Below are 22562 nucleotides of genomic sequence, written 5' to 3' on the forward strand. Positions count from 1 at the left end.
TGGTTTTGATTGGCATTTCTCTGATAATGAGTGATGTTAAGCATCTTTTCATGTGTTTGTTAGCCGTCTGTATGTCTTATTTGGAGAAATGTCTGTTTAGTTCTTAGGCCCGTTTTTTGATTGGGTCATTTATTTTTCTGGAATTAAGCTGCAGGAGTTGCTTGTATATTTTTGAGATTAATTCTTTGTCAGTTGCTTCGTTTGCTATTATTTTCCCCCACTCTGAAGGCTGTCTTTTCACCTTGCTTATAGTTTCCTTTGTTGTGCAAAAGCTTTTAAGTTTCATTAGGTCCATATGTTTATTTTTGCTTTTATTTCCATTACTCTGGGAGGTGGGTCATAGAGGATCCTGCTGTGATTTATGACAGAGAGAGTTTTGCCTATGTATTCGTCTAGGAGTGTTATAGTTTCTGATCTTACATTTAGATCTTTAAACCATTTTCAGTTTATTTTTGTGTATGGTGTTAGAAAGTGTTCTAGTTTCGTTCTTTTATGAAGAACTCGTTGACCAGTTTTCCCAGCACCACTTGTTTAAGAGATTGTCTTTTCTCCATTGTATATTCTTGCCTCCTTTGTCAAAGATAAAGTGTCCATAGGTGCATGGATTTATCTCTGGGCTTTCTATTTTGTTCCATTGATCTATATTTCTGTCTTTGTGCCAGTACCATACTGTCTTGATAACTGTAGCTTTGTAGTATAGCCTGAAGCCAGGCAGGTTGATTCCTCCAATTCCATTCCTCTTTCTCAAGATTGCTTTGGCTATTCAATGTTTTTTGTATTCCCATACAAACTGAAATTATTTGTTCTAGTTCTGTGAAAAATACCGTTTGTAACTTGATAGGGATTGCATTGAATCTACAGATTGTTTTGGGTAGTATACTCATTTTCACTATATTGATTCTTCCAATCCATGAACATGGTATATTTCTCCATCTGTTTGTGTCCTCTTTGATTTCTTTCATCAGTGTTTTATAATTTTCTATATTAGGTCTTTTGTTTCTTTAGCCCACAAACAATAAATACTGGTCTAAGTATTTTATTCTTTTCATTGCAATAGTGAGTGGAATTGTTTCCTTAATTTCTCTTTCTGTTTTCTCATTGTTAGTGTATAGGAATGCAAGGGATTTCTGTGTGTTAATTTTATATACTACAACTTTACTATATTCACTGATTAGCTCTAGTAATTTTCTGGTGGAGTCTTTAGGGTTTTCTACATAGAGGATCATGTCCTCTGCAAACACCAAGACTTTTACTTCTTCTTTTCCTATCTGGATTCCTTTTACTTCTTTTTCTGCTCTGGTTGCTGTGGCCAAAACTTCCAAAACTATGTTGGATAGTAGTGGTGAGAATGGGCACCCTTGTCTTGTTCCTGATTTTAGGGGAAATGCTTTCAATTTTTCATCACTGAGGATAATGTTTGCTGTGGGTTTGTCATATATAGCTTTTATTACATTGAGGTATGTTCCTTCTATTCCTGCTTTCTGGAGAGTTTTAATCATAAATGGGTGTTGAATTTTGTCAAAGGCTTTCTCTGCATCTCTTGAGATAATCATATGGTTTTTATCTTTCAGTTTGTTAATGTGGTGTATTACATTGATTGATTTGTGGATATTAAAGAATCCTTGCTTTCCTGGGATAAAGCCCACTTGGTCATGGCGTATGATTCTTTTAATATGTTGTTGGATTCTGTTTGCTAGAATTTTGTTAAGGATTTTTGCATCTATGTTCATCAGTGATATTGGCCTGTGGTTTTCTTTTTTTGTGGCATCTTTGTCTGGTTTTGGAATTAGGGTGATGGTGGCCTCATAGAATGAGTTTGGAAGTTTACCTTCTTCTGCAATTTTCTGGAAGAGTTTGAGTAGGATAGGGGTTGGCTCTTCTCTAAATTTTTGGTAGATGTGAAGCCATCTGGTCCTTGGCTTTTGCTTGCTGGATGATTTCTGGTTACAGTTTCGTTTCCATGCTTGTGATGGGTCTGTTAAAATTTTCTATTTCTTCCTGGTTCAGTTCTGGAAAGTTATACTTTTCTAAGAATTTGTCCATTTCTTTCAAGTTGTCCATTTTATTGGCATATAGTTGCTGATAGTAGTCTCTTATGATCCTTTGTATTTCTGTGTTGTCTGTTGTGATTTCTCCATTTTCATTTCTAATTTTGTTGATTTGATTCTTCTCCCTTTGTTTCCTGATGAGTCTGGCTAATGGTTTGTCAATTTTATTTATCTTCTCAAAGAACCAGCTTTTAGCTTTGTTGATTTTTGCTATGGTCTCTTTTGTTTCTTTTGTATTTATTTCTGCACTAATTTTTAAGATTTCTTTCCTTCTACTAACCATGGGGTTCTTCATTTCTTCCTTTTCTAGTTGCTTTAGGTGTAGAGTTAAGTTATTTATTTGACTTTTTTCTTGTTTCTTGAGGTAAGCCTGTATTGCTATGAACCTTCCCTTTAATACTGCTTTTACAATGTCCCATAGGTTTTAGGTTGTTGTGTTTTCATTTTCATTTGTTTCTATACGTATTTTGATTTCTTTCTTGATTTCTTCTGTGATTTTTTGGTTATTCAGAAGCGTGTTGTTCAGCCTTCATATGTTGGAATTTTTAATAGTTTTTCTCCTGTAATTGACATCTGATCTTACTGCATTGTTGTCAGAAAAGATGCTTGGAATGATTTCAGTTTTTTACCAAGGCTAGATTTATGGCCCAGGATGTGATCTATCTTGGAGAAGGTTCCGTGTGCACTTGAGAAAAAGGTGAAATTCATTGTTTTGGAATGAAATGTCCTATAGATATCAATTAGGTTTAACTGGTCCATTGTATCATTTAAGGTTTGTGTTTCCTTGTTAATTTTCTGTTTAGTTGATCTATCCATAGGTGTGAGTGGGCTATTAAATTCTCCCACTATTTTTGTGTTGTTGTTAATTTCCCCTTTCATACTTGTTAGCATTTGCCTTACATATTGCAGTGCTCCTCTGTTGGGTGCATATATATTTATAATTGTTATATCTTCTTCTTGGATTGATCCTTTGATCTTTATGTAGTGTCCTTCTTTGTCTCTTTTCACAGCCTTTATTTTAAAGTCTATTTTATCTGGTATGAGTATTGCTACTCCTGCTTTCTTTTGGTCTCTGTTTGCATGGAATATCTTTTTCCAGCCCTTCACTTTCAGTCTGTATGTGCCCCTTTGTTTGAGGTGGGTCGCTTGAAGACAACATATATAAGGGTCTTGTTTTTGTATCCATTCAGCCAGTCTTTGTCTTTTGGTTGGGGCATTCAACCCATTTACATTTAAGGTAATTATTGATAAGTATGATTCCATTGCCATTTACCTTGTTGTTTTGGGTTTGAGTTTATACACCCTTTCTGCATTTCCTGTCTAGAGAAGATCCTTTAGCATTTGTTAAGAGCTGGTTTAGTGATGCTGAATTCTCTCTGCTTTTGCTTGTCTGTAAAGCTTTTGATTTCTCCTTCATATTTGAATGAGATCCTTGCTGGGTATAGTAAACTTGGATGTAGATTTTTCTGCTTCATGACATGAAGTATGTCCTGCTGTTTCCTTCTGGCCTGAAGAGTTTCTAGTGAAAGATCAGCTGTTATCCTTATGGGAATCCCCTTGTGTGTTATTTGTTGTTTTTCCCTTGCTGCTTTTAATATTCATTCTTTGTGTTTGATCTTTGTTAATTTGATTAATATGTATCTTGGGGTGTTTCACCTTAGGTTTATCCTGTTTGGGACTCTCTGGGTTTCTTGGACTTGGGTGGCTATTTCCTTCCCCATTTTAGGGAAGTTTTCAACTATTATCTCCTCAAGTATTTTCTCATGGCCTTTCTTTTTGTCTTCTTCTTCTGAGACTCCTATGGTCTCTGAGGTTGTCCTCATTTCTTTTAATTCTTTTTTCTTTTTTCCTCTGTGCTTCATTCATTTCTGCCATTCTATCTTCTACCTCACTTATCCTATCTTGTGCATCCATTATTCTACTGTTGGTTCCCTCCAGAGTGTTTTTAACCTCATTTATTGCACTATTCATTATTGATTGACTCTTTTTTATTTCTTCTAGGTCCTTGTTAAACATTTCTTGCATCTTCTCAATCTTTGTCTCCAGGCTATTTATCTGTAACTCCATTTTGTTTTCAAGATTTTGGATCATTTTTACTATCATTATTCTCAGTTCTTTTTTAGGTAGACTCCCTATCTCCTCTTCTTTTGTTGAAAAATGGGCATTTTTCATGTTCCTTTACCTGCTGAGTATTTCTCTGCCTTTTCATCTTGTTTGGATTGCTGTGTTTGGGGTGGCCTTTCTGTATTCTGGCAGCTTGCGGTCCCTCTTTATTGTGGAGATTCCTCACTGTGGGTGGGGTTGGACAGGTGACTTGTCAAGATTTCCTGGTTAGGGAAACTGTGTCGGTGTTCTTGTTGGTGGAGCTGGATTTCTTCTCTCTGGAGTGCAATGAAGTGTCCTTAGTTTTGAGATGTCTATGGGTTTGGTGTGCCTTTGCACAGCCTATATATTGAAGCTTAGGGATATGTTCTGCATTGCTAGAGAATTTGCATGATATGTCTTGTCTGGAACTTGTTGGCTCTTGGGTGGTGCTTGGTTTCAGTGTAGGTATGGAGGCTTTTGGATGAGCTCTTGTTGATTAATGTTCCCTGGAGTCAGAAGTTCTCTGGTGTTCTCAGGTTTTGGATTTAAGCCTCCTGCCTCTGGTTTTCAGTCTTATTCTTACAGTAGCCTCAAGACTTCTCCACCTCCTTTTGAAGACAATGGGCTGCCTTTCTAGATGCCTGATGTCTTCTGCCAGCATTCAGAAGTTGTTTTGTGGAATTTGCTCAGCGTTCAAATGTTCTTTTGATGCATTTGTGGGGGAGAAAGTGGTCTCCCCATCCTATTCCTCTGTCATCTTAGGACCGCCTCCACTTTCATCTAATATTAACATAGATGATGTGGCAAAGAATTTTGGTGTGACTTCATGAAAGTAAAATCATATTTATCAAGAAAAGGAGGCAGGTCCCAGCAGTTCCAGCTGAGAGAGGAAGGGCAGGGTCCAAGCACCCAGGTTCCAGAACGTTCTGGAGATGATGGTGGGGTGGCAGATGAAGGCGAGGATGCAGGGAGGAAGAAGATTAGGACAAGATCCTGGATTCACTCCAGTCATGAGGAGCTTTTCTCCTGCATTCCTTCCTTCCTTCCTTCCTCCAATATTCACGGACTGTAACCTTTGTGCCAGGAACTGTGCAAAGTTCTAGGGACAAAGAGAAGGCTTGCTCTCATGGTGCTTAGAGCCAACTGGATGAGACAGAAATAAAGCAAGCAGGCCCATAGAGGGAAGGAAAGAGGCAGATTTCTGCTGAGAAGGGGAGGGTTGAGAAGGAAGGGGAGGAGGCAGAACTTTTTCAGAAGCAGCCAGACCCCAAGCCTGGGAGGTTCTTCCTTGACCTTCAGCATCTCCAGAGAGCACAGTCCACAGGTTCTCTGAAAAGAGAGAGGATTTTGTTGGCTGACATCTCCAAAGACCCAGACATGGACACCATACACCCTGACCATCCCAGAAATATGCAACCACAGTTCTCCCAGGCCCGAGGTGACCAACAAAGAACAAATGAATTTTGCAGGTTAGGTGGGGCACTCAGGAGCACTGTGACCTCCTCTGCAGAGTGACTGACTCAGTGTTCCCATCTGAAAAATGGAAGCATGTGACTAGAATCAGATTACGATGATGGGGCTTCTAGGGGTGACCTTTTGTCACACTGGCCCATGGAGGACATGCCTTGTACATGGGTACTACAGCCACTCCTCCGGGGAGGCATTGAGGGGAAAAGTCACTGGGCGGGGGGTGAGGAGTGTGTGGTCCCCTGAGATCTATCTCTTTCCCCTGCCCTTCCCCTCCCTCCATGCCCTGCCCCCTGTCTTACCCCAGGATCCGATAGCACTGCCACAGATCCTCCTGCAGTCCTCCCCCATTTTAAAGTTTTTGTTCTTAGTGTTGCAGCCGCCATGTACAAAGGTCTCACAGAACCTGGACTTGACAATGTAGAAATTGATTATTTTGGCCTTGCTGGGACTCTTGCAGAAGGCTAGGCAGAAGTTAAGTTGCAGGGTTGCAGACACGGAAGGTTCAAACAAGAGGATGGTCATCAAAGTTCAGTCTACAAGATGAACAACTGAAATCCCCAGTTTGTTTGCAACAGAGAGTGGTAGGGGTGCAGGAAGGTGAAATGTGAAAAGGTTGTTTGATACTCTACTTCCAGGACATTATTATTAATGTGGTTAGGCATGACAATGATAGGATGATATTGTAAATAATTCCATATTGTTACTGAATACTTATAGGTGAATTGGCATGATGCCATTGATTAGCATCAAAACACATCTAAAAAGAGGATACATTTTAAGAATATTCTCCATATGCTGATGATGATTGGAGCTGGACAAATGTCCATAGGTTTATAATACTATTTTCTGTACATACGTGTATGGTTGAAAGTTTTCACCATTGAAAAGAGTTGAGAAGGCATGGAAGAAAACACACCAGTGTGTTCACTTTGGTTACATCATGGGCACTGGAATATTAGAATATTGAGGAAATACTGATATTGCAACTTTGATAAGCATTAATTTGGTCTTCATCCTATTCCCACCACAAAGCTCCTAAGTGTTAGTCGCTCAGTCACGTCTGACTCTTTCAAATCCCATGAACAGCAGCCCTCCAGGCTCCTCAGTCCATGGGATTTCCCACTGGAGTAGGTTGCCACATCCTCCTCCAGGGGATCTTCCCGAGCCAGGGATCAAACTGATGACATTGTCTCCTGCAGTAGCAAGAGGATTCTTTACCACTGTGCTACCTGATGAGGTGGTCATATTTTTCATTCCCACATTCCCCCTCTCCTCATCCCCACACGGGGAGGTTGAATCTATCACAAATGGCTAAATACTTAATGATTCATGAGGTGTGATGAAGCCTCCACAGAAACCTCAACAGAGCAAGTCATTCATGCTATTCAAGAGAACTGAAATCAACCCAGGGATCAACACAGATACACACTCCAACATGACTCACGGGGACCACTGCAGCCGCCTGCCCAGGGGCCTCTGTCTCTGCCCTTCGCCCCCTAAAGGCCACTCTCCACACTGCAGCCTCAGGGACCCTGTTAAACCGGAGTCCTATCCCATTGTTCGCTTGACCAATCCCTCAGGACTCCCCAGCTCTCTCAGAGTCAAATTTGGATTCTTACAAAGCCCTGTAAGTCTCCTCACAACCTGCCCCCATGGCCTCTCTGCCTCATCGCCTTCCACTCCCCTCCCCTCACCCACTCAGCTCCAGCCACCCTGGTCCTGGCTGCTGCTCAAACACACCAGGCTCATTTTGGGCGGCCTCTGCTCAATGTCTTCTTATCACAGAGGGTTTCTCTGACCCTCTACAGCCTCCTATATCCCCATCATGCTCTTTCTTCATGACACTCATCACCCTCTGCCATAGGATTGATTTCCCCCTTTTTTGGTCTGTCACCCTCGCAGATGTCATATTATTTTAATATATTTTGTTTACAGCTGACTGCCTGTTTCAAGAAATATGGCTTTTGAGGAAAAAAAAAAAAAACAGAAAGATTTAATGAATATTTGTCAAAGGAATAAATCTCCTTTTTCATATTCAAGCCAAGTGTATTGAAGAGACTGGATATAATAAAATTTATATTATCTGATGATGAAGCCTGTCTATATAATTATGAGTATACCTATAACTTTCTATATCCTGATAGGAAAATAAAATAAGAGCCTGACTGGGCAAGAAGAAGGGCATTAGTGATGTGAAGTGAAAATCGCTCAGTCGTGTCTGACTCTTTGCGACTCCATGGACTATACAGCCCACGGAATTCTCCAGGCCACAATACTGGAGTGGGTAGCCTTTCCCTTCTCCAGGAGATCTTCCCAACCCAGGGATTGAACCCAGGTGTCCCACATTGCAGGCAGATTCTTTACCAGCTGAGCCACAAGGGAAGCCCAGAAGGGCATTGAGTCTTGACTAATATTTTACCAGCCTGGAAAAAGCAGTCTTGGCCCCAACCAGCAGACTCTTGGAAGTACTGCATTTCTTGCTCTGCCTGCAAGTTGCCTCTGGAGGGAAGACACTCAGCTGTCACTCAACTCTCTGATTAATTTCATAACAGAGAAATGATTGTTATTTGACATTTAAGTTTCTTTTGGGGGAGGTGGTAAGGTTTAGTCTTTCAGACTAAAACATTTTGGCAGAAAATGGACATCATGGACCATGACTGTGTAAACCCTATATTCATGACTGGTAATCCTTTCAACGGAGAAGGAAATGGCAACCCACTCCTTGCCTGGAAATGGGTACTCTTGCCTGGGAATCCCACGGACAGAGGATCTTCACAGGCTACAGTCCATAGGGTTGCAAAGAGTCAGACACGACTTAGGGACTGAATACAAGCCTTTCAAAAAGCTTATATAATCTGGTCTGCCCCCACCCCGTTCAGGTGAGGAAACTGCAGATAACTTGCCCCAGGACACATAGCATGTAGGTGGTAGGATCAGAACAAGACAATATCCTGTCATAGCCCATTTAATAAACTACCTGATTTTGCCAGAAATTCTGAAAATGCAGAGAACCAGTAAAGGTTTCTGAGTGCACTGGTCCTAATACAATAGTCCCCTGTCCCCAAATCTCACCTCAGACACAAATGATAAAGAAGAGTGAGTCTGGGTTTTGTCCTTGACACCAGACGTGTGGGGTCTCTACCAACAGCGACTGATTCCCCCACACCCACTGGGCATCCAGGAATCAATTCCCTTCTGACACTAAATCCACAGAGGTGACCCAGATGCCATGGGGTGAGGACTCCCTCCCTGAGGGCAGCCCACACTTAATGATCACAAGTTCCAGGGTCTCTCATAAGGGTGACCAACTCGCTATAAATTCATAGATTCCATGACCCACCTTCCAAGTTCAGCAACTTATTAGAACCATTCACAGAACTCAAGAAACCCCTTTTACCCAGGGACAGCCAAATGGAGAAGAATAAGACAAATGGGGAACCGAGGGTGCTGAGTTTCCAAGGCCTCTCAGGACTCTCCCCACCTCACAGTCCCCTTGTGTGTTCAGCTCCCCTGAAGGTCTCAGAATCCAATGTTTTGGGATTTTAACTGAGGGTCATGGCTAGGCAAATTGATTGAATCATTGGCCATTGGTGATTGAACTCAATCTCAGTACCCTCTTCTCTGCCCATAGGCAATGGTGGTTGATAGTTTTAATCTTCTAATCATTTGATGGTATCTGCTGGAATCCAGTCCTATCCAGACACTATCTAGGATCCCATCCTTGACACATATCATGACTTACAGAAAACAGTAAATCCCAAGAGTTTCAGGAGGCCTGAAGCATTAACCAGGACCCAAAATAAATAAATAAATAAAGATGGATCTTGTTATTATACGACACTGAGGTTTAGGGACAAGATAGTGAGCAGGAAAAGGAAGTCTCAGAAGTGGGGTCTCTGATCTGGTTCAGTGAGGTGGGATACTTTTGTTTAAAAGCTGAACACATGTCCATTTGTTAGGGTCCCAGAAGAAATCCAGAGAAAGTTGGCTGCACTCACATCAGCCCTGCTCCCCAGCCCCTTCCATGGACTCCCCTCATCACCCCCACCCTCCAGCCTAGAGAGGAAAGGTGAGCATGGACTTACCCTGGGTCTGGTTTCTGGTTTCATCCCCTGGGTTGCCCCCAAGGAATAGAAAGGCTGCAAAGAGACAGAGCTGGCTCAACTTGGTGGCCTCGCAGGAGGAGGAAAGCTGGCGGTTGATGGAGCTTCTCAAACCTGAGCTGAGGAGTGGGGATAGCTGACAAGGAGGGCAGTGGGGAAGGGGAAGAGCTGAGGTCAGGCTCACACAGTGTGTAAACTCCCCACATGGCCCGAACTCTTGCTGCTGCCTGCTGGAGCCAAATGCCCCAATATCAGCATTTCTGAAACTCGACTTCGCCTGTGGGTCTTGTGAAAACAGATTGAGATTCCACAGGTGCCAATTTTGCTCACTTTGTCGCTGACGGAGCATCCCAGGGCCTAGAGCAGTGCGTGGCATGCGATGGATCGTCAGTGAGCAGAGGAGAGCAGACCAACGGGCAGGTAAGCGCACAGCCGTGTGGGAACTCAGGTCCTCCTTCGCAGCCTCCTGCAGGACTCTTCACACCTGGGCGTCAGTGCCCTTCACCCCCACACCTCAACCCCACCTACTTTAGAAGGTGTGACGCAGGTAAGGTTTCTGCGACCATTGTGGCAGCATCTCTACTGGACAGACACCAGCTCTTTAGCTGGCAGTGGTCCAGGCAGATGGTGAGTCAGGGGGAAGAGCGTGTCCATCTGGGGCACAGACTCTGCTTTTCTGGGAAGAAAAGACTAAGAGGAGCAGGACATGCCTCTGCAATATGACCATCCCCTGCCCCTCACTTTGTTTCACCAGCAGGAGAGCTTGCCTGCCTGAGTGCACCATGGGGGACTTTGGAAGATCGCCTGCAACATCCCCCCAACTCTGGTCTCCCCACCAGTGGCTTTGGGATCAGAGGACTTCATTTTGAGTCCCAGCTCTGCCTTTGCCTAACTTGGTGACCTGAGGCCAGAAATTTCTTTTGTCTTCACATGTTACATGAGATCCTGCGGCTCATATCACAGGGTTGCTGTGAGAGCAATGGAGGCCAGAGACATATATTCCTTCTCTGTAAAGTCATAGTCTTTTGTAATAATAATAATAATAATGAGTGCCAGGCTGGGCTCCCTGCTGTTGTACAGGAGAAACCAACCACAAAATCTAAGGTAATTATTTTCCAATTAAAAAATATAAAGTCACTATTTTAAAAAAAAAAAACATGGTAAGACTCCATTTTAAAAAAAATGAGTAATCGTGACAGTTAACACTTATCTTCTTTGATCAGAGGGTTAGATAAAGGTAAGGTGGGGTGGGAAAAGGGTTGGACCTGGGTGAGGTCAGTCACTAAAACAACAGGGCTTTCTGAGGAAGAAGGAGACCTATTTGAAAGAGAGACTATGACTCCACTCTGGCACTGGGGGAACGTCCTGATCCTGAACTTCTAGAAGATAACACTACAACAATCAGTGTTATTTTTTCCTTTCTTTACAACAGTTGACAGAGCATTTAAAGAGCAGTCAGGAGCAGAGGAAACTAAAACTCTGTGTGCTTCTAGACAATTTGCTTTAGTCCTTGGTGTTCAAGGAACTTTAGCAGCGTAATCAACATGGTTCTCAAAAATCACCACAATATTATAAAGCAATTAGCCTCCAATTAAAATAATTAATTTTTTTAAGTACCCAAACCTGGGGATTGCTTAAAACAGACACCAGCATCCTCTTTCACAAAGAAAGAATCTGTGATTCAGAGAGGTGAAGTGACTTGCCCAAGATCACAGAGCAACATAGTGAGTTACAAAGCCAATCTTTTCTCCTTAATACCAAATCATTTTTATTAACTGTTATAAATTAATGATTTTTCACAATAACTAAGCAACCGATTTTTATGGTACTACTCTTACCAGATCTGACATTCATTAAAAGGTTACTCTTGTGAATACCTATACAAAACATTTAGCAGAGATAATATCTTTTCAATCCTCACCACAATTTTACGAGATTGATAGAGATAGAGAAAAACAACCTCTGAGTTTTAAGACCTGACCAGGCACCCCAGTGGGCCTTATGCTTTCCTATTCAACGTAAACATTTCACAAAACTTCAACATCAGACAAGGCCTTTTTGTGTCCATGATGCATGCTAAGTTGCTTCAGTCATGTCCAATTCTTTGTGACCCCAGACTCCTCTGTCCACGGGGACTCTCCAGGCAAGAATACTGGACTGAGTGGCCATGCCCTCCTCCAGGGAATCTTCCCGACCCAGGGATGGAAACCACATCTCTTATGTCTCCTGCATTGGCAGGCGGGTTCTTTACGACCAGTGCCAGATGGATTAAGACCAAAATAAGTCACTCAGTAATCATGTTTGAGCACAGACAAAAGGAGCTAAATTACACAAAGCACCAATGTGACTGAGCACTTTCCTATCTTGAATGACAGCTACTTCCTATCTTAAATGACAGCCACTTAGACCCAGTGAGCTCTAACCTCTATCTAGTCTTCCTTTCTGAGAGTTAAGATACCCAGTCAGAGAATAGTCCCACTTCCTACTAACATCCAGAGCAAAGCTAACTTCCTGAAACCCTTCCCAAAATAACCTAACACAAGCCCACGTCTTGTCAGTTCTTCCTAAAATCCTCTTAAAGAGAAGCTACATGGTTTCCCAGGGTGTGTAATGAGTACAACTATTCAACTAGCACAGGAGCATTTCGGGTAATCTGTGGTTGGAAACACTGACAGGTATAAGCATTCTCCTCATTTATTACATAAGGAAAGTGAAACTTAGAGACATTGAGAAGTTTGCGCAAGACTTCAAAGTAGTGAGGACAGAACCAGCTCTGTAAAGGTCTCTTGTTTCTTTTAAAAAAACAAAACAAAACTGCTGTTTGAAGTCTCTAGGTCTCGGTTGTCTCATCTGTAATGGGAATTTAGGTTTGCTGTATAAATGTTGCTCAAGCTCATACTGCCCAGGGCAGTAACATGAAAACACTGTTAAACAGGCCCCACTTGGGCAAGCTGGGATGTCCTTTAAATGGGTACCCAATGGAGTCTTAAAAAGTTGTCCCATAATCCCTTGCACCCAGGGGGCCTTATAATGACCTAGAAGAGTGATCCTTCCTGGGAAATACTTCCCTGAGCCATGGACCCATGCTCACCATCTATTCCTACCCCTTCCTCCATGTTATCTTCATTCATTAGTTCATATTCCCACAGTATCTGATTTCCTTGTGTGTACTAAGTAACTCAGTCGTGTCTGACTCTTTTTGTGACCCCATGTACTGTAGCCTGCCAGGCTCCTCTGTCCATGGGATTCTCCAGGCAAGAATATTGGAGTGGGTTGCCCAAATGGGGGAAGCAACTCAGAGGGTGAATTGGGACCTCTAATCCTACTGACTAGCCTTCCCTTTTTCCACTAACCTCTCTCATCCAGCTCAGTAATGGGGCATCCTGAGGGCTCCATGGGGCATCCTGTCAGCCTCTGCATAAATTGTCAGAAGTGGTGAAGAGGGATTCCCCAAACTTTGAGGGTTAATATTCTTAAGCTGATAGAGGGGATTCAGCAAGTATTGCACAAAAATCTAAAAGATACATTTATTTTTTTGCCACACCACATGGCATGTTGGATCTTAGCTCCCCAACCAAGGGCTGAATCCATGACCCCTGCAGTGGAAGCGTGGAGTCCTAACCCCTGAACTGCCAGTGAAAGTAAAAATGAAGTTGCTCAGTCATGTCCGAATCCTTGCGACCCCATGGACTGTAGCCTACCAGGCTCCTCAGTACATGGAATTTTCCAGGCAAGAGTACTGGAGTGGGTTGCCATTTCCTCCTCCAGGGGATCTTCCCAACCCAAGGATTGAACCTGGGTCTTCCGCATTGCAGACATACGCTTTACCATCTGAGCCAAGACTGCCAGTGAAGTTCCCCTAAAAGATCATTGTGGGAGAGAAACAAACTACCTTGATTGCCATCTCCAAGTCTCTGTTATGGCTGTTTTAGGACAAAAACAGTAGAATGGGTCAATTGGTTTCCTGAAATTAGAGTCAGGACAGAAATGACAAGGTTGAGACAGAGGGGAGGGAGGGGTTTTTATTGGGTGAATGGGACAAAGGATTGTTCTCATGATGAATGCTGTCACCTGGCACCTGCTGCCCACATGATAGTGAGCTCCCTGTAAGAGGAGGTATCAAAACTAAGGCTGCCTGAGAGTTACCCTCAATGAAATGCTAGCTTTTAATTATTCAGAAGCCTTCCTCAGATCTTCTTCCGGCACCAAGTCCCTCGTTATACCAACATCTTCCCACCTATGTTACTCAACTCTGATGGGTCTGTTTCTCAGGGAGGCTAAAGGCAGGTGCTAAAGGCAAGCTAAAGGCACCCTCACCCCCACTCAGGCGTTGGAATTGGAGGGCGGAGCAGGAAGTTCAAGCTGTGGGGCCAGGGCTCTTGTGTAAACAAGGTGGTTCCCCCACACCCTGTGACATTCCTGCCATGTAATTTCTCCAAAGATGTCTGAGGCACTGGGAAGGTAGATACCTCATCAGGGGAAGCTTCTGGGTCAAGAGGCCTCCAGTCTGGACTAGATGGAGGAGAGCCAGAAGGAGAGGAGGACACTGGGAGAGAAAGCCAAAGGTAGATGGACAGATGAGAGACAAACCAGGAGAAAAGAAGAGTTTCTGTTGTTAGGGTGGGAAGTGGGCTTTCTGCTGCTCCCTGGTCTCAGATGGACACACTGAGGCAGGAAGAGGAGCAGGATCAGAAGGCCTCCTGAACTAGAATCTCGTTGTACCATCTGTTGTTCGTGTGTCCTGAGCAAGTGACTTCACCTCTCTGAGGCTTGGCTTTCTCCTTGACAAAATGGGATGAGAATCTCAGATGTTGTAGGATTGATATGAGGCTAACTGAAATCATGCATGTGAGATGTCTTAGGAGAGAGTAGACTCTCCACTCATAGTGACTTGTTTGTTAAGTTACTGGCTATTGATTCCCTTCTGTCCTGGGGCAGCTCGGTGTTGAAAGCTCCTGCCCTTCTCCAGGGAAAGGGTGTCTGCGCAGGAAGGCAGCTCCCCATGTCCTCTGCAGCTCATCACCCAGCTCTGGGCCTGCTTGACATTTGACTGGACTTGCTCCTGTGGCTTCTGGTCACTGAGCCCATCTCCCTCCTCCTTGAGCCTGGAGTGGAGCACAGGGTGTGTGTGAGTGTGTGTGTTTGTGTGAGTGAGTGTGTGTTAGTGGGAAGATGCCTATCTGTGCCTGGATAGGTGACTGTGTAATGGTGGCTTGGTGCACCATGGCTCTAACTGGGAGTGACTAGATGAGAATGAGTGAAGACATTGTGGGTCTCACCCCTCATATGTGTCCTGAATCTTACATTTTACAAAGCAGCAGAGTGCACGGGGCACAGACTTGAAGTTAGATTCCTGGGATCAAACCCTGTTTCTACCATGTATGATTTTAAGCAAATTTCTTAACTTCTTGTTGCCTTCAATTTCTTCATCTGCAACATGAAGAAATAGTAACAGCTCTTCACCCCCTGTTTCAAGACTATCATGAGGATTAGGTAAGTTAATATGCAGCAAGGGCTTAAGGATAATGCCTGTATCTAGGAGGAACTAGGTGTTAACTGTCACAATTACTTATTATTATTATTGCTATTACTACACAGGACTTTGACTTCTCAGGGAGAAGGAATATATATGTCTGTTGCCTCCATTGTTTCCACAGCTACCCTGTGATGTGGTTAGCGCTGATCTCATCGGACACGTAAAGACACGGGGCTCTGGGGGATTTACATCCTCGAGTACAAAGTTAGGAAAAGGCAGAGCCGGGACTCAAACTGAGGTGCTCTGATCCCAAAATCCCTGGGGAGAAAGCAGGAGGAAAGCACCTGTGCTTACAGGTGATCTTCCAAGGTCCTCTGAGGTCCACTCTGGTAGACAACCCTCCTGTGTGTGAAGCCAGGTGAGGGCCAGCAGGTGGTCAGGCTGTGGAGGCATGTTCAGCTCCCGTCTTCCCCTTTGCCCCCTCCCCTTACTCCTTTTTCTTCCCAGAAAACAGGCTTTGTGCCACAGATACAGGCTCTTCCTCTAGCTCAGCCTCTGCCTGGACCAGTGCCAGATAAGCAGTATACATCCAGGCAGCTGAGATGCTGCCTCAATAGTTGCAGAAAGGTGTCTCTGTAGTCTGAGTCAAGTGGTGGTGGGGGCACTGATGCCCAGAGGTGATGAATCTGCAGGAAACTGAAAAGGAGGACTTCAACTAACACACTGCTGTTCACTTATCCATCTTTTGATTCGCTCTCATCCACTCACAGACCATCCATCACAGGCCATGCACTGCCCTAGGTGCTGGGATGCTCCCTGAGTGACCATATTGGACAAGATTCCACCTGTGGAATCACAATCTGTGTTTGCACCAGACCCACAGGCAGAGTCAAGTCTGGGAAACACTGTTACTGGGCATTTGGCCCCAGCAGGCAGAAATAGGAAGTCTGGTTCTGCGGGGAGATTACAGACTGTTCAAGCCTGACCCCAGATCTTCCCTTTCCTCACTCCCCTCCTTATCTCCTGCTCCCACCCTTCAAGTGGGGTCTGAAAAGCACAGTCAGCCCCCAGCTTTCCACAGAAGCCCTCCTGCAAGGCCACGAAGATGAGCCGGCTCTGCCTCTCTGCAGCCCTTCTGGTCCTCCTGGGCACCCTGGTGGCCAGCATCCCAGGGTATGACACCAGCAACCAGGCCAAGGGTAAGTCTTGGCTCACCTCTCCTCTAAAAGTTGGGGTGAGGGAGGAGGGTAGTCCATAGAAGGCACAGGGGAGTAGGGGTGGGGTGAGTGTTGTCAACCCTCTCTGGATTTCTTCTTATAAATTGGGCAGTTTTCACTCTAGGGACATTTTTTGACTCTCAATAGATATCATTGTGTGTTAAGTTTTGGGGGAGAAAAGCATTCCACCTGACTTTACCACATCAGGGACCTCATCTCTGAGACTGTCTATTCCTGGTCACTGCCTTGCCCCTGAACCTCGCATAGCATCATAACAAAATCCATATTTGATCCTTGTCTCGATTCATGCCCCAGGCCTTCTGAAACTCTAGGAATTCACTGTATTTTTGTAAGTCATGAGATGAGTGAAGGATGGGACCTTAGATAGTGTCTGGATGGGACTGGATTCCAGAACATGCCATCAGGTGATTAAAGGGTTAGAACTATCAACCCTCTCCCTCTGGGGAGAGAAGTACTGTGTTCAGTCAACAATGGCCAGTGATTCTATCAAATTACCTACCTCCAATCTTTAATCAAAACTCATAAACATTGGGTTCAGAGAGCCTCAGGGGAGGTGAAAACATCAAGGGATTGGGAGGGGGGAGAGTCCTAAGAGGGTCTGGAGGATCAGCACCCCCAAGTCCCCATTTGACTGATATTTCTTCTCCATTTGTCTGTCCCTGGAGTTTATGCTTTATAACAACTGAGGACAGTAAGTAAAGGGTTTTTTAGAGTTCCATGAGTGACTCTAATAAGTTATTGAACATGGGAGGTGGGTCATGGAACCTCTGAATTTACAGCCAGTTGATTACACATGTAGGTGACCGCAGAAATTGTTATCAACACTTGAGGTGTGGGTGAAACTCAGGGAGCCAGCCCCCACCCTGTGGGGTCTGGGTCTCCTCTGTAGATTTAATGTCAGAAGTGAATTGACTCCTGGATGCCCAGTGGGTATTGGGGAACTGGTTGCTGTTGGTAGAGACACACACGTTAGGGTCCGGGACAAAACCCAGACTCACTCTTTTCTATCATTGGTGTCTGTGTTGAGGTTCAGAGACAAGGGTCTATATTATGTGGAGCAGAATAGTCATAACTCCTTACCAGTTCTCTGCATTATCAGGATTCCTGGTAGAATCAGGTGAGTGAGTGAGTGAGTGAAGTTGCTCAGTCATGTCCGACGCTTTGTGACCCCATGGATTGTAGCCCACCAGGCTCCTCCGTGGGTGCTTGATTAAATGGGTTGTAACAGGTTAGTGTCTTGTCCTGATCCTAGCATTCATATGGTGTGTGTTCCGGGATCTGCAGTTTCTTCACCTGAACAGGGGGACCAGGTTACATGAGTTTTTTAAAAGATTACCAGTCATGAGTATAAAGACTTTCCTGATCAATGACGTCCATTTCCTATCAAAATATTTCAGTCCAAAAGACTCATCTATCTACATTTCCTCACCATCCCTCTAAAAAATTTATCTTTCAAATATGATCATTTCTCTATTAAGAATTTAATCAGAGAGCTGAGTGACAGCTAAGTGTCTTCCCTCCAAAGGCAACTGCAGGCAGAGCACTCCAAAAGCAACTGCAGTACTTTTCTATGAGTTTGCTTGTGGGGCCAAGACTGCTTTTTCCAGGCTGGTACAATATCAATCAAAATTCAAAGCTCTTCTTCTTGCCTCCTGGTCAGACTATTATTTTATTTTCCTATCAAGATATAGAAAGTTAGAAGTAGACTCATAAGTATATAGGAAGGCCTCATCATCAAACAGACTAACAGGAATTTTATTACATCAGCCTCTTCAATGACTGTGCACTTGGCATGAGGATGAAATGGGAGATTTATTCCCTTGATAAATATTCATCAAGTACTTATGCTTTTTGCCCCTAAAAAGCATATTTCTTGGTGTAGGAAAACAGCTGTAAACAAAATATAGTAAAATAATATGCCTTCTAAGAGGGATACAGACAACAAAGATGGAGGAAAATCCTATGCCAGGTCATGATGCGTGTTGTGAGGAAGGAGAGTTATGGGGATTCGGGAGGCTGCAGAGAGTCAGGGAAACCTCTGTGATGAGGAGACATTAAGCAGAAGCTGCAAAAAGGAGTCTGGCGTGTTTGTGCAGCTGCCAAGAGCAGGGTGGCTGGAGCTGAGTGGGTGAGGGGAGGGGAGTGGGAGGGGATGAAGCAGAGAGGCCGTGGGGGCAGGACGTGAGGAACCTTCTAGGACTGTATAAGGACAAGAATTTGACTCTGAGAGAGCTGGGAAACCACTGAGGGACTGGTCATGGGAACAACGATACAGCACTCAAGTTTTAACAGGGTCCTGTGGCTGCAGTGTGGAGCGTGGCCTCTAGGGGGCGAAGGGCAGAGACAGAGGCCCCTGGGCAGGCTGCCGCAGTGGTCCAGTGAGCCAAGATGGAGGATATACCTGTGTTGTTTCCTGGGTTGATTCCAGTTCTCTTGAAACACCTGAATGACTTGCTATGTTAAGATATCTATGGAGGCTTCATGACAAATCGTGATTCATTAAATCTTTAGTCATTTGTGAGTGATTCAACTTCCAATCCCTCTCCCCTTCCTGAGATGTGGGGACAATGAAAGAGGGGAAGGTAGAAATGAAAATTTCCACACCCAATTCAGGCAGTTGGTTCCCCTAACAACTTACCCCCATTCTTGGCTTTGGTTGAGGCTTTACAAAAGTCATCTCCCTCACATGATAATAGACTCCCCTTTGCTCTCATCTCTTAGGAAATTCCAATGTTTTAGGAGATCTGTGCCAGGAATGGGATGCAGACCAAGTTAATATTTCTTTTATAAGTCACAGTATCAATATTTCCTCAATACTCTATTATCCCAGTCTCCATGTGGTAACCGAAGTAAACACCGGTGTGTTTTCTACCATGTCTTTCTCCGTTTACGGCATGATTTCCTCACACTTTTGTAATAGTGATGGGTCACGCAGCCCTACTCAACCATTGGCTGGCATCCAGGTGGGCACCTTCATCAAGGGATAACTGTAAATTAGCGACCCTTGGTGGTCCAGTTTAGCAATTGCCACCATCGTTGCCACCGTGGGCTCTTCGCCCTCCCCCTCTTTTCTATAAAAGGAACAGGAATTCATGCTGTGGGAAGATGGTTTTCTTGAGACAGTAGCATGCCATCATCTCCGTGGGCTCAATTTCCAATTAAAACGTTATTCCTAGTTTCAGCAGCTCTTCTCCAGATTATTGGCTGGTCCTGAGCTGAGCAGAATGAGACTGGGCTCAGTAATGCTTTCTTTTTTATCGGTGGAAGTTTCAACTACACACATATGTAGAAAACACAGTATTATAAAAGCCATGGATCCATTGTCCATCTCCAATAATTTTTATACATGGAGAATATTTTTATATGTGTCCCCCTTTTGTGTTACTTTTGAAACTAATCAGTAGCATCATGCGAATTGATCCATAAACATTCATTAATGGCATGTAATTATTTATACTATTGCCCTGTCATTGTCACACCTAACAACATTAATAATAATGTCCTGGAAAGCAGGGTATCAAAAGGCCTTTTCACATTTCACACTTCTGCCCCCCCATCACTCTCTATCACAAACTGGTCGTTTTAGTTGTTCATCTTGCAGACTGGGCTGTGATGACCTTCCCTCTCTTTAACTGAGATCCTCCCATCCCTGCAGCCCAGCGGCCTGACTTCTGCCTAGAGCCTCCATATACGGGTCCCTGCAAGGCCAAACTGATCAGATACTTCTACAACACCAAGTCCGGATTCTGCGAGACCTTTATATATGGCGGCTGCAGAGCTAAGCGCAACAATTTCAAGAGTGCAAAGGATTGCATGAGGACCTGTGGTTATGCTACCAGGCCCTGGAGTAAGACGGGGGCAGGGCAGAGGGAGAGGGGAAGGGCTGGGGAAAGTGATGGCGCTCAGAAGACCACACACCTTTCCAAAAAAAGTGATTTTTTTCCTTGCTGCCTCCCAAGAGAAGTGGCAGCAGTATCTGTGGATTGAGCGTGTCCTCCATGGACCAGCTTGGTGAAAGGTCACCCCCTAGAAGCCCCGTCATCATAATCTGAGCCTACTCACATGCTCCCATTTTTCAGATGGGAACCCTGAGTCAGTCACTCTGCAGAGCAAGTGTGGAGTGCTCCTCAGTGCCCCACCTCGGCCTGGAAAACTCCCTTGCTTTTTGTTGGTTACCCTGGTCCTGGGAGGACTGTGGTTGCACATTTCTGGCATGGTCTAGGACCTGTCAGGGTGTTCAATGTCCAGGTCTGGGCCTTCAGAGATGTCAATAAGCAAGTTCCTTTCCTTTTACAGAGAACCTGTGAACTGTGCTCCCCTGAGATGCTGAAGTACAAGGAAGACCCACCCAAAGCTGGGCTCTAGCTGCTTCTGAAAAATTTCAGCCTCCTTTTCTTTCTTCTCAACCCTCCTCTCCTCAGCAGAAAGGTCTGTCTCTCTCCTTCCTCCACAGGGCCACTTACTTTAGCCCTATCTCATCCAGTTTGCTCTAAGCACCAAGAAAGCAAATCTTCCCTTTATCCCTCACATTTCCCACAATTTCTGGCACAAAGGAAACAGTCCAGAAATACTTGAGGAAGGAAGGAATGAATGCAGGAGTAAAGTTCCTCATGACTGGAGTATCTGTAGAGCCTGAGATTTGAATCTGGAATTCTTGTCCACAGCATCCTCACCATCATCCTCCACCCCACCATCACTGCTCTCCCTCTGCTGGCGAAAGTAGAATTTCCGTCATCAAGTTTTCAGCTCAATGGTGGGAGAGGTCTTTTCATGAAAAAAGCCTCCTCCTCACATTGATTTGAATGTCTGTGGCTTCAAAGAGTCTGGCTTTATCTTTAAATAAATTCATATTTTGCTTAAACTAACTGGAGTGGATTGTGTTGTTTGCAACTAAGAACCTTAACCCATAGGTTCCATGGAAACAGTGGTCTTTCTCATTTTATGCGGATGGGTGGGCACCTCCCCACCACCTCTCCTCAGATTGAACCCTACTAAGTATAAGGAGCCAACCCCTTATATTGACATCTACCTCTTAGGCCACGCCAGTGTACACGAAAAACTTGATGAGAGACACCTCAACAAGAAAACTTTTGTCCTTTACTTCTTGGGCCAGGTCAAACTTTGGAGCATGTTATTTTCATGAATTCTTAGAAGCAGAAAGGAAGGAGCATGAGGCTCAATTGTCAATTTGTCCTTCAAACCCCCTTCCCTGTCATTGTGTTGGGGTAGGGGACTTCCGACTCTAACTAAAGACGACCAAACTCACATTTAATGAGCACTGGCCATTTGCCAGGCTCTGTGCTTGTCAACGCCCCCAAATTATTATTCCTTCCCCTTCCTTTCCCCTTTGGTAACCATAAGTTTGTTTTCTATGTCTATGAATCCAGTCTTATTTTCATACCACATTTCTTAAGCCAGTCATCTGTTGATGGGCACTTGCATTGCGCACATGTCTTGGCTATTCGTAAACAAGGCTTTTATGCACCTTGAGGTGCATGTATCTATCCAAATTAAAGTTTTCTTTTTTCCACATGTACACCCAGCATAATATAGTAGTTGATGATGTAGTAGTTCTATTTTTAGCTTTTTAAGGAAATTCTATACTGTTTTCATGGGAGCTGTACCAATATACATTCACACCAACAGTATACAAGGTACTTCCCTTTTCTCCACTCTCTCTTCTGTATTTTTTATTTCTAGAATCCCCAATGATAGCCATTTTGACTGATGTGATGTGATCTCATTGTCATTTTTAAATTTGTTTATTTTTTAATTTAATGATAATTGCTTTACAGAATTTGTTGTTTTCTGTCAAACATCAGCATGAATCAGCCATAGCTGTACATACGTCCCCTCCCTCTGTGCTGTGCTTAGTCACGGATTCGTATCTGACTCTTTGCGACCCCATGGACTGTAGCCCGCCAGGCTCCTCTGTGCATGGGGATTCTCCAGGCAAGAATACTGCAGTGGGTTGCCATTTCTTTATCCAGGGGATCTTCCAACCCATGGATCGAATCCAGGTCCCCCGCACTGCAAGTGGATTCTTTACCAGCTGAGCCAAGAGGGAAGCCCAAGAATACTGGAGTGGGTAGCCTATCCCTTCTCCAAGGGATCTTCCCAACCCAGGAATCAAACTGGGGTC

At 44.1% G+C, this 22562-nt stretch overlaps 1 protein-coding gene across 5 annotated transcripts; it reads left to right on the top strand.

The window, feature by feature from the left end:
* Positions 1 to 14140: 14140 nt before the first annotated feature.
* LOC133045159 (pancreatic trypsin inhibitor) lies at positions 14141 to 21281 on the top strand. 5 transcript variants are annotated; one of them, XM_061127370.1, is made up of 5 exons: positions 14141 to 14271; positions 15150 to 15199; positions 16224 to 16381; positions 20076 to 20267; positions 20717 to 21281. In XM_061127370.1, exons 3-5 carry the CDS (start codon positions 16288 to 16290, stop codon positions 20725 to 20727), a joined length of 297 nt encoding a protein of 98 aa, XP_060983353.1. In that variant the 5' UTR covers positions 14141 to 14271; positions 15150 to 15199; positions 16224 to 16287; the 3' UTR covers positions 20728 to 21281. The 5 variants fall into 5 exon arrangements, with proteins under 5 accessions (XP_060983353.1, XP_060983351.1, XP_060983350.1 ...); XM_061127368.1 differs by having other exon boundaries at positions 14141 to 15199; positions 15305 to 16381; XM_061127367.1 differs by having other exon boundaries at positions 15150 to 16381.
* The last annotated feature ends 1281 nt before the right edge of the window (positions 21282 to 22562 follow it).

Source organism: Dama dama, chromosome 23 (assembly GCF_033118175.1).
Source record: "Dama dama isolate Ldn47 chromosome 23, ASM3311817v1, whole genome shotgun sequence".
In the NCBI taxonomy this organism is placed as follows: domain Eukaryota; kingdom Metazoa; phylum Chordata; class Mammalia; order Artiodactyla; family Cervidae; genus Dama; species Dama dama.